The following is a 12,907-nucleotide window of genomic DNA, read 5'->3' as shown; positions in this document are numbered from 1 at the left end:
TCCTGTATTACAAGCATTAAAGAGAAAACAAAACCTCTTGATTAATCTAATACTGAATGCAGCCTAATTAAAAAAGTTTATAATCTGAGATATGATTACCTCAGTAAGAACAGATTAAAACATATAAATAATCCAGAATGATGTACATCAGAAACATCAGCAAATTAATATTATAGAATTAGTGAGAGCACATAAATTAACTGATTGCAGGGAACATAATTCCCAAGTAATTCCAGTGACTGCAGAGGGTTGTTGAAATCTGCTGGATGCCTTATTTTTTTTAAAAAGACAAAATGTACTGAACTAAAGGCTGACCCAGGGTACACACATAAACACAGGTGAGTGTAAATCAAATAATCTTTTAGCAGAGGAAGGTAAAGTCACGAGAAATTAATTCAAGAGTGTCTGAGTGAGGGACTGTATGTAGTGGTAAATTCTGCACAGACCACTGGGCACCCCCGGAACAGTACTCATGGATTTTAATTATTCAAGGAGTTTAGCGGAACTAGGTCAGTATGCTTTAGACAAAAGCAGATTAAGAGTGGACCTCACATACATCTAGGCAGCCTGAAAAAAAGAGAGATCAGAGGCTAGAGAGTGATTTAAATGTCTGTCAAAAAATAAAGGAGCAGAAAGACGAAGCTTAAATCGGACTAAAGGCTAAAGGAATTTAGAGAAAATTCCTTTATGGAGAAATTACTCTGTAAGTGGAAAAGCAAGTAACAACAGATAACTCTTGCAATACTTATCAAATACAGTTACATAACAGCTGTTTCCTCCAGAGAATTAAGTCAAAATGGGATACAGACCTGGATCCCAGTGTTTCCGATGACTCTCTGCCAAGACTGGTTTATATGCCTAACTTTAAATAGCAAGGTTAAAACAGTATTTAACATAAGTGTCCTTATAATGGACGCATTTTGGACTACCTGCTGCAGTGAACAGTTTAACCTACTTATACAAACTAATTCAAAGCTCATTAAAGATTGAAAAGGAAACTTCTAAGGGGAAACAGTAACTATATCTGCCTTTTTTCAGAAGGCAAGACTACCTTAAATGATACAGTTCCGTGGTACTGTAGGTCTAATGGAGTCCTCACTTTTTCTTATTTTAAAATGTAAGAAATATTAAATAATCACAGCAAGCAATTTTTAATGGTATTAGCTGGTAACGTAACATTTCAGTCCTCTTCATTAAACTGAAATTAGCCTGAGTTTCCACTTTAATTGATGCAAATGGTCTCAGAATGAACTGGTATCAAATTCTACACATAAAAATGTGACATGTGCTGCAATTTTGTGATTAAAACTAATCTGAAAGAATAATACATGCAAGCCCACCCATCCAACCTTAGATATAGTGTTAGCTTTTTATTAGTTTTGAGGTTAAAACAACATTTTATTTTTCTCTTACTTTGCTTCTTCATCTCTAGCAACTAGCAGAGACATATGATTAGATGCTGATGCTGTTCGCAAGATGTCAACAGCCCTAGAAGGGAGGGAAAACAATCAAATAAATACACCAGGGTACTAGTAAGGAATACACGGTGAGTAACGCTAAAAGAGCAGGAAATGGACAAATCCCTGATGTAGTTAATAGTTTTCACTGCCAAATACAAGGAGAAAAGCTTGCTAGCAGCATAACCCAAATTAAGCACTGGAGAATGGAGTGAAAGACAGACTATGGTGAGTCAGTGCCTGGTGACAGGAGTAAATCGGGACTGCCTCTCTTCCCCTTTCCTTTTGTCCCCATCTCTCCTCAGTCCATCCTACTGCCTTCTTGGACCTCCTTCAGGATTAACAGCCTCCACCAGAGGAAAACTATTGCTCAGATATATTTCATTGCTCAGGACTTCCCTCAGCCACATACACTGTAATTTTTCCTTGAATTTTAAATCTAGGTCTCCAACACTGTATCGATCTCTGGTGATCCAGCTACAGACACCATCCAACATATTCTATAGAGTTTTCTAAACAACTTCTCCTTCGCTGTCCCATTACAATGATACCTGTTAGCTGCATCATTTACATTCACCAGTACTGAACCAACAGAAAGTTACAAAAATATTTTAACAGCTTAATGTTTTAATGCTATTTTCACATGCATTCTATAGTCTACATCATTAAGAAACTATCTCATTCTGTCGCCATAAAAGCATATAAAGTCCTGTCACTTTTCCACAATTTCCAGTTTTGCTGAATTAGATTTATAGGAAAAATTATTTGCCAGTTGAATTCCAAGGACCTCAGGGGAGTTGTGCTCTTCTAATCAGTGGTCAACAATCTCAAAAAAAACCCATATATAGTATTTCAAGCTCTAATAAACATTTAGTAATCAGTACAAACATACCTTTCATTGGTTACTCCAATTAAGTTTTCTCCGTTGACATCCAAAATTAGGTCGCCAGTGAGCAAACGGCCTTGCAATGAAATCAACATTAATGAATGAATCAAGAGGAAAATGGTGAACATATTATATAATGGTAATAGAACAGGGCTTTTTCTTTCAACTTTATGTGGCCTAATGCAATGGACAATCATGACTTTTAGCAGATTAGGTTCTGAACCTAATTAAGCTAGGTTATTGTGATAAGACTAATAATTGTCAAACAGTCTTATTAACCACAGAATAACCACTGAAAATAAGTGTTATTTAGCTATTTGTGTTATTTTCACATATTACAAATATTTGTGGGATGCAAATTTATATTTCACAGTTGTAGAATTAACTTTCAGCTCCTAACATACACGTAAGTTACCATGTATAGATACATTAACATTGATAAAAACATCTAAAAGATTTTTAGAACCAATTCTATTTTGACCCTTCTGCAAATCTCAAGATTAGGAACTATCACTTTTGAAGTAGATCTAGATTATTTTAAATTATCATTCTGCAAAAGACCAGATGCAAACTCAAAAAAACCCATATACAGACCTAGGACAGAAGTATATTCTGTAACTTTATTATTTCAAACTCTACCCAGTATAATTTCTTCTTCCACACCAAACATCATAACCACCTTTTAAAAATAAATTAAAAAAATAATTACCAGAACTCATTAAAAATACTAGTTCTATAAAAGAAACGCCACTCTTATCCCTTACAAATTAAAAGAAGTTCAGCATCTTAACACTTATTTAGCAGTGCTGAAAGACTGCCTGTTGCTTTCGCACCAGCCATATCTAGATTTGAACAGATTTTCAAGAACTGAGAGTATTAAAATCTTTTCCCATGAAGAGTCCAAGTTTCATTTCTCTATCTTAAGGTAAGCCACTATTTTAAATATGCTTATCCACAAAGTAAAATAAAGAGGACTTCTTTTGGCAGCTTTTTATATGCAGTGTGCTTGCAACAAGAAATTTTAAATTACTTACTATCTACAGCAGCAACCCCTCCAGGTAGAATTCTCTTTATGAAAATCCCATAATCTTCTGCTGTTTGTGCCCGATAACCTCCAATAATTTTAACTCCTGCAGAACAAACAAAAAAAACAAGCAAGAAATTGGCTATTCCACCCACTGTGCTAAATGGATTTACAGTCAAATCCATAAAAGCCAGATAAATTAAACTCATACTGATGACTGTGAATTGGAAAAGCTCACCAGGTGCCTTTAGATTTAGTTTACTCTGAATCAACAGAATGTGCAATCTAATTACCTAATCCATTTTGACAATCAGAAAAAGAAATGCGGTGAACAGCTCGATTGATTCCATGAGGGCCCATAATAGTCCTAAGGAATAAAATAAAAGTCATTAAATCCCTAATTACAATAAATGTATTTAGAGCTCTGTTAATATAAGAGAAATTACACTGATCATGTTTTTAACTCTTAATACAAGCCAAAACCAGTTTTCTCTACTGACAACTTTATATTGCTTGATACCTCTCCATGACTCCTTCCCGCAATAGATTAAAAAAAAATAAATATATTAAATCAATCTCCTCATAACAAATATAAGACGGCAAGGTAAAATAAAAGTATATGTAGTTTACTTCCTTTTTCCCCAGAGCATTTCAGGCTTAATTGTGAACGCCACTTTGTAATAAAAGGATTATGATTACATAGAAACAAAATTCCACAACCTGGTCCAGCTTAGCATTTAGACAAGAAAAACATATCATAATGTGTTAGATCAGGTAATGAATATTAAAACAAAACCACAGCTAAGACAGTGTATACAAAAACATTTTCTGAGATATCTAACATATAATTTTGTCTTTATTTACGAACATAATATTTCCCTACAGTCTCTCATTTCTTCACTCAACACTGTTTTCTTTCCCTGTTTTAAAAAAAATGCTTCTTTACAAACTCTATTGCCTGCTCCCCTGTGTACCCTTCCACCCCAAGACAAAATACCAGGATAGCACTTGAAATTGTCTAAAGGCAGATGAATATTTTGGAAGCAGGTGATAATGTTAAAGAATTAAGCAAGAATGTACAAAGTAAAATTAAAGAGTTTTGAAAACTAAATTTAAAGTTGAATTAGAAACATGACCAGCATACTGCTATGAGGATGAAAAGTGTTAAGAATTACTATAAATCCAGATTATCCTTTATCATTTTTTACTTTCATTTAGATGAATAACTACAAAATCATCCCAGTTGTATCATAGTTCCTTTGTCCTCCCAACTGTACCATTTTTGGAGAAGACTCACCAGACCCCTTATAGAAAACAGAAGCAGAAGCACCACTTAAATTTTTTCTGCTTTGACTTATGTACTGTTCTATATTGGACAGTAAGTTGCATTTTCTAGAGCATGATGTTAAAGTGAAATGGAACAACTAGAATTCATTAGCAGGGGGGAAAAGAAGATCAAAGTGGAGGACACAGTGACCCAAATCCTCCCACACAATCAAATCCAGCACACAGCCTGAAACTGCGTATTTCTGCAAAAGCCGGAGTACGTGTCATTAAAAGGTGCCATGTCAGAGGGGAAACAGAAATCCAGAAGGTCAAAACGTTCCTAAATTCTAGTACGAGGCAAGAGATCCAGCTTGTAAAGAACATCCATAATTCTTTTGGTTTTGTATAAGAAAATGGATGTTTTTTTAATCAAGGGCACTTGCTCTGAAAAGCAACAATTTGTTCCACAACCTCAAATTCTCAAGTATCTGCAAAATTAGTCTTTACTTTAGAAAGGCTGGCTGTAAGAACAGACCTAATTAATCTTTAGAAACAAACAGGAAGCCTCTGCTTCAAATACTGTATAATTTTCACTGTAGTATATCTTGAAGTATTTGTTTCACAGGCTAAGAGGAAATGGTGAAACCTAGTTAATTAGTGCATCTGGCCATTGACAAGACTGAACATGACCTTGCTACTACACGACAAGAGCATAAGGCACACTTTGTAAGGCTAAAAGTGAACCAAACTGCTTTTACTTAATCACAGCCTGAAAGGAAGAATAAATACTTAAGTCTATTTCTCTAACAAAACTTTTTTGATAAACTACTAATATACTACGACACCAAAGTATTTTGCATTACTGACTAGTACTGTCATCTGAATTATCCCATGAACTTTTAAGTGTTTTGAAGCTGAAAGACAACATACTACTCATGTTCCCCACAGCTTTATCCTGATTTGTATCCATCTTTGAAAGCTTCAACAACATACACTGATCTTTGACACAGGCAGACAGTTTAGTCTGGGTTTTTTTCCTGCCTTGCCTTTTGCTGCTGGCTGCTCTGTTTCTTGCTCTGCCATGCTTTCAGCAGTTTTCACACGGCATTTTTTTATTATAATAAAAAAGCAAGAACAAATGTTACTTCACTGAACGTTATTGCACCGAAGTTTACTTTTATGAAGTCTTAAAAGATCAAATCTCAGACTTGAAGTCTAACTTTCAGAGTTCACCACAAAAAGCAGAACCTATTTATATACTACCACATAAAATGATGAAATATGATCAAATCTAGGCACAGAACACTTAACAGGAAAGGATCTACATTTCTGTAAGTAACAGGCAATACTTTCAAAAGAGAGACCCTAACTAACATAAAGTGGATTCTGACAGAGAGCATATAGAGAATGTACAAACTAATAATTCACACTGGAGAGGAGCAAGATATCTCTGAAACCATGAGATTGCCATGATGTCGTCACCTACAATTAGAAAGAACTGACACTTTGAACAGTCACCTTTACAAGGCATTCAGTTCTGTTTATGCTCTAAAGACTAAACTCCCCCAAAACATACTATTTAAAATTACTTAATCACATAAAAGTAAAGACTATCTTCAAAAGCCCTGAATTTGTTTAGCATATCACATCTTGCTGATTTTTGGTGTTAGTTTTTTCTCCCAGGTAACTTAGAGATGGATCTTCAAGTCACTCTACTTGTCATAGTTCTAATAAAATAAACAGGGCTTTAACAGTTTCATTATAAAAAGACCTGGATTTAGCACCCATCCAACATTTATTTCACATTACCATTATTTAATATTCATCAAACGTTACGACTGCTTCCCCCCAAACATTAGAAATATGCTCAACACTATGAATAAGGAAATAGGCTTCTAAACCAACTGGCAGTAAAATGAAAAATAATTTCCATTTTCTTTGTAGAAAAAGATGCAAATTAAGTAATCAGATGTCGCTGCTCATTCCTCAAGAAGTCATGCAAAAATACTTGTAAGCAAGCTTTTAGCACACAGAAAAGTAGAGATGTGAGGCAACAGATGAACTAAAAAGGAAGACTACAAAATGTACACTGTAACTTTCTTACACTAAAAAATACTAAACTCAACACTCCAACTGAAGTCCTGGAATGCTGACAGACTACGTGCACAAAATTTTGTGTAATGTTCTAGTAAAGGCAATTAATATTAAATCTATTGATACTTTTTTCTATTATTTTTTTAGCAGCAGATACAAGGAAGTTCAACAGCTTTAGGTTTTATACCTTCTAGAGACTTATCAGAACAGACAGCTCTGGATAGTCTTCTGATCTGTATTCCTGAGCAAGTATCAGTTATTTATGTGAAGAAACAAAATACGTATCTAGGTTTATCAATGAAAGAATAATTTCCCTTCCCTCACAAAATATGTATTACTTGACACTTAAACAAAAATCTAAACTATAAATTCTGGCTGCTTATGAAAGGAAGCTGAAAACATCTACAACTTTCAAATTACCTTTACTGTACTTTTCCCCAGTTACAGACTAGAAAAAGGCTGTTGGAACCTAATGGTTAAGCATACCAGTATAAGAGAGAAAGACCATCAAAACGCTCTGGTTCATCTTCATCTCCTGGTGACAGTAAGGACATTCTTCAGTACAGCAGCAAAGTCAGTGACAAAGCAACTAAAATACACTGGAGCTTTTCGGTTCAGCCAGATAAAGGTTATGTGCAGGACAATTTCTGCTACTAACTGAAAAAAAACCCCCACCAACCCAGACACAGCTCCAGACGAGTGTCTCTGCCTATTTAATCTTCTCTGAAACCCTCTGCGTCATATGGACTAATTCACCTATGGAGGTAATGTTTACTTTCTCTCTGTTTGAAATGGCAATTTGCAGCAACTTGAAAGACCGATAAACACAAAGGGGAGAAAATTCACCTGCATTTACAACAACTGTGATTATGCAATCTCTATCTGGCTGCCAAAGGCAAATGAAATAATTAAAATATTTTCTCATGTTCCTCCAATAGTTTATTTACGTGCTCCCTCCAAACAAGGTCAAAAGCAATAACTTATGACCTTTCTGAAGCAATCTTCCTAGCAGACTGGATTATGTACATCCCCACACAAAAGGGAAAGCCAACAAACCAGACAGACTGAAAGCATTAATGAAACAAATGCCACTATGCCATTACTTTGCATTCTCAATCAGGGTATTGAACTGCGCCATGCTGTAACTTGGCTTTCACTCTTTCAATATACAACCGTCACAAGTTAATACAGAACTTGGGTTATATACTTTGCCTAGAAACAGAAGCTGACACATCTTTTTGTGAAAGCAATTGAAAATGGTGAATTTATATCATGACACTGAGAATAACCTAGTTGAAAAAAGTAAAAAGGATACCACTGTTCCCGAGGTAAGACTCTCTTCTAATACCAGGCTTGTTCTTGCAGAGATACACATATTTTCAGAAGTTCTGAGCACCTGACATCACTTTGGTTAACTACTATTCTCTTCCAGACTTGCATCAGAAGATGCACCCCTATTACTCCCCCTCTTTCTAAAATATCTTAGCAGTTTAAAATGAAAACCAAATATTCTTGCTCACCAAGGGCTTTGTTTAAGTAGAAAGGTGATTCCTCTCTAGCAGTGAGTAACCCCACGATGAGACAGCATCTGTCAGTGTCTAGAGCTGTACAGCAGGACAGCTTGGCTACGCGAGGAATGCATATGCTTATCTCATGCACCTTTTTTTTTTTTTTTTAAAGTTGTAGTGACTGTGGTTTCATTAGCACATGATCATTCTAGGGAAAGGATCATTTTGCTTACAGGTACCATGCTATGTAGTGTTCCATATACAACAGTCAGTCCCTAGAGCCTGCAATCTAGACACGCAAGAGGGGCAGAAGGGCAAAGGGACCCACCTTAAGGAGCAGATCAGTGATGCAAGCGGGAACATAAACCAGCCTTCCCAGCTCCTGAAACATGAAGAGCTCCAACGGCATTATTTGGATGGCTCACATCCATCCAGTGACAAACGTTTGGCCCTCTGTAGCCTTTTCTCAGCAATTTTAACTGTGCTGGTGTTTACTGACATTACAGTCCAATAAAAAAAAGCCACTGATATTTTAAGCATCATATCAATTAGATTAGCTCTAGGCAAGGTTACAGAAGATAAAATACCAACAGCCTTTCTCCTACAAAACTGTCACTGTTCTTAACACCAGTGGAATCCAATTTGTGGTATTAGTATCAGGAACACTTGTCAAAACAAGTCACTCAGACCAATATGGCTTGTTTCCAGTGTCATGTTTTCTGCAACAGAAACACACATGCACACCCCCCCTACCCCCGGTTAAATGTATGGCTCAAGGCTATGTATTTCCAATATTAAAAAATAAAAATGTTATTTTTAGTATTATCAGCAGTACATCGCTTGTTCAAGCAATTGCTCCACCCTCCCTTCTTCAAAGTAAACTATGCATTGCTCAGCTTCCTCACCCCCAAGGCTATCACTCTCTACCTTAAAATTCTGCTGCTGTGCTGCTTTTAATGTTTCCAAAGGATTCATCTAGGAAAATGGTATTACTGCTTCTCTTGCAAGTTTTCTGCCTTTCAAGAACATACCCAGGGGAACACAAAATAATTTTTACTTCCAGAAAGGTCTAGGAATACTGTAACAACTTAAAACTCCATAGAAGCTGCTACCAGTAAGTAAGACTGTATTTTTAAGAGACAGGTGTTATTTTATGCAGCAAACAAAGATTCTTTTTCAAACACCTAGCAAACTACTTTATTCTGGAAACATTATCAATTATGACTCATCTTTCCCAAAGGAAGTTTTGTAATGCTTTAGCAACTGAAATGGATTAAAGGATAATTTAGCAGATGACAAAAAGATCTGCAGAATCTTCAAAAGCAGGATTCACAAGATGCTTTTGTTATAAATAAAACAAAGGCCTTTTACAAAAGTTCTATACAAGTCAATCATGCAGTCATGTAGTCTTTCAGGTTCACTAACCCAAAAAGGTAAAATTTCATTGATAGTAAGGACCACAGCCAAGAGAACGCTGTATCATATAGCATAAATAAATTCTTCTAATCTATCCCAAGCCACTAATTATTCAAAATACCTTTTGCTGATTAGGTCATAAAGATTAAAAGGAAACATATGTCATTATATGGCAATTGTTAAACATGAAAAAAGCTTGAGCAACACTGTAATTGTGGAGAAGCATGAACGGTTTGAGGCTAAGCACTTGTGTAGAAAACAAAGGTATTATTTAAAGTTTAGGTAAACCTCAATTAACATATAACCAAGCACATTCTTGAAGCATTGTGCATTGATACTGTCTCCCAGGGAAAAAAAAAAAAAGTATAGAAAACTATAGTCTTCCGTCATCTTGTAGCTGAAGTGCAGTTTATGCACCTTTTGTGTTCATCTCTTACGTGAAAAATTGCCTTTGGAATTCAGTGATCTAATAACTACTCATATAATATACCTTCCACACAAACCTAGCAAGCTATAGCTGTTGTAAAAGCTGTTTATCTTTGTTATATACCACATATTTCCACCAGACAAGCAGAGTGTTTGCTTCTTTGGGTTCCAGTAAAATCAAGTTAATTTCTTTAACGTTTTGTGGATTTGATTTTCGAAAAAGTCAAGTTATTCAGAAAGGTGGTATAATTCAAAATCTATGGTAAATTGTTTGACAATACTTTTGAATAGTGTTTTCTGGATTCTGTTGCACAGCAAACATGATAGTCCAGCAAGAGCTGTCTGTGCCCATTTCTAATTATGGTTTTGATGACAGCACTGGCATGGTTACTTAGCAGTTTGGGAAGGGTCTGGAGTTATGATTTTCAATTATTTGTTTACCACTTAGAATCTGATCCGAGCTTTAAGTGGATAACATTATGGTTTAAAGAATTAATATAATGATGATTTTATATCCCATGGCACTGGTAAAACATAAGATGGTTCCAAAGCACTACATATAAAACATTAAAGGCATGCAGACGCAAGATTCTGAAAAAGTAATGAAATACAATACATAATCTCCATACAGCACCTTATGTTACTGTAGGTACCCTACGAGTACATGGAAGTAATTTGCTGTACACCTTACAAGTATGTTTTCATAGCTGCAGAAACATTAAGGAATTTCTGCGCTGGGTTTTATCTCTACAGAACCAGTCCCAACTAAGTGCTGATTAACTTAATAAAAAGCTTAAGAACTGTTTCTTCCCTTTATATGTAAATTCACTGGTGTTGGTATTAGCTTGTCTAAGACTTTGCTTCAGACTCTTTCAATATCGAAGTCATTTTTCTTTAAGACTTCATCAAAACAAGGTCGTACTAATGAAACTTCATGAATTGTCACATTACAATCCACTAATAGCTGTATTCCTGTGTGTGTGGAAAAAAAAAAAGTACTTACTTTTCATCTGTGTTTGTTAGGGGATCTTTACTGGACATCTTCTTAGGTGCACTACTTTAGTAAAAGTTGAAAATGAAGAATTCTGACACATGGAACACTGGCTCGTGACCAGGAAAATAATTGCTGTAAAAAAGTAGAAACCACTTTTTGAAATTTACATGGCAATAGTTACTTTCAGACACTGACAACAACTCTTATTTATTGCTGACTAGCTGAAATCAAGTGGGAAAAGAGTACTTTCATGATAAAACAGGTAATGTTTCATTGCTGAAAACAGTAAGCAGTTAATGACTCAGACTTTGCTGTATATAGTACCTAACAATCTGGCATCCTAATTTTCTCTTAATTAATGAGGTAGGAATTAGGGAAAATCTGAACCCCCTGTGATAAAAATCTTCTAAAAAAAAAAACCCAGAAGTAACTGTGATTACAATTCCATGATAAAAGTAATGTAACTGCTAAAACCAAAATCTTATCTTTTTTCCAGCTAAGATACCTTGGGGGAGGATACATTGTTTTGAACATGGTAAGGTGTTTTGTGCGTCTTGTTTTCTCACATCTTTTAAACTTACTGTCTAGTATTCAATGCCTATGGAATTCTCATGTGAAATATGTAAAATATAGGCCAAATTACACGCAAAATAAGAGTTACGTACCACTAACATAGCAAACCTCAAGTAATTCACATTGTGTTTTTATTAGCACATTCAACAGGTAGACAAGAAATACAGTCCTAAATGTACAGAGCTACCATCATTTGAAAAATTACTGCAAAAGTAATGCAAAACCTGTTTGTATCAGCAGCAAGGCAAGAGATGGCCGTGGGTGCCAGCGACATGCTACCTGGGCCAAAATCAGGTAGGGTCCCTAAGTGCACGGTGTCACCCTCCACAAAAAACATATTGACCAATTCCTTCAGGTCTGTATTTCTACAGGAAAAAAAAATGTGACTTCGCTTTGGAATACCACAGATTTTCCTGTAGTAAAAAAAATTCAGCTCTCTTGCTAAAGGATGAAAAAACCCACCACATAAATACAGAGGGAAAGACCGGAATGTTGCCTTGCTCTGGGCTCCATCATTCTCTTGCTCCACACCTGTAAAGGGAAGATGAAGCAGCATCCAGAGCCGTCTGTCACTGTCAGTCACTGCATGGTTCGTGTTACTGGAACCAGCACAAGAGCAAAGCACTGCTCTTAAAACAAGAAATTCAAGCACTGCAGAAGTTTAACAGAGTGGATGGGACTGTGAACAAAGCCCGTGTTTGAGAACTCGCCTGACCCTGCCTGTCCCAGAGATACTACTGTTTACCAGGTGTGCTCCATCACTTTGCAGCATTGCCAGAGCCTGTGCCCAACCCAACCCAAATCCACACACAGCACAGCGAAATGGAACTGAACCTGAACCACAGCACCGCTGGGCGGGAAAAAATAAATAATAATAAAAAAATACCGGTGCCAGTGCCTGTAGCCCAGGGAGACCTGCACGAGGGCAAAGGCCCGAAGCCCCCTCCGGGCCCTGCCTCCCTGGCTCGCTCCGTTACCCCACTGTGGCGCCTGGCGCCGGCCCGCCCAGGCCCCCGAGGCCGAGGCCCGCGCGGTGCGGGGCCCGCCACGGCCGCCAGCCCGGCACAACCCGCCGACCTCCGGGGCTGCGACAGTTACCTCGACACGCAAACTACGGCTCGAGCGGCCTGGCTGGGGCGGGAGCGAGGGATGGCGGGAGGGACAACCGGTGGGGCCTGACGGGCGCCTCAGCGCCGCTCTGCGGGGCGGCCCCGGGCGGCAGCGCTCCCGCCCCTCACGGCGCCGGACAGCCGCGCCGCCTTC

The 12,907-nt window shown here is 37.2% G+C and overlaps 1 protein-coding gene across 11 annotated transcripts in view; it reads right to left on the bottom strand.

The window, feature by feature from the left end:
• STXBP4 (syntaxin binding protein 4) overlaps positions 1-12,876 on the bottom strand; it is a 76,287-nt gene extending 63,411 nt beyond the window's left edge. For 2 of the 11 annotated variants that reach the window (XM_027808191.2, XM_027808193.2), the window contains exons 1-5: positions 7,214-7,413; positions 3,661-3,734; positions 3,378-3,473; positions 2,350-2,419; positions 1,414-1,488 (exon numbers count right to left, since the gene is read on the bottom strand). In XM_027808191.2, the coding sequence (XP_027663992.1) occupies positions 1,414-1,488; positions 2,350-2,419; positions 3,378-3,473; positions 3,661-3,734; positions 7,214-7,281 (383 nt within the window). In that variant the 5' untranslated portion in view covers positions 7,282-7,413. Of the gene's footprint in view, positions 1-809; positions 1,391-1,413; positions 1,489-2,349; positions 2,420-3,377; positions 3,474-3,660; positions 3,735-7,213; positions 7,414-11,080; positions 11,204-11,868; positions 11,988-12,106; positions 12,130-12,742 lie in introns of those variants that run through there. The other 9 variants (XM_027808188.2, XM_055726019.1, XM_055725987.1 and 6 more) reach the window with 8 other exon arrangements.
• Positions 12,877-12,907: the final 31 nt, after the last annotated feature.

This window comes from Falco cherrug, chromosome 1 (assembly GCF_023634085.1).
Source record: "Falco cherrug isolate bFalChe1 chromosome 1, bFalChe1.pri, whole genome shotgun sequence".
Taxonomy (NCBI): Eukaryota; Metazoa; Chordata; class Aves; order Falconiformes; family Falconidae; genus Falco; species Falco cherrug.
Note: the sequence above shows the minus strand (reverse complement) of the source record. Positions and strands in the feature narration are given on the sequence as shown.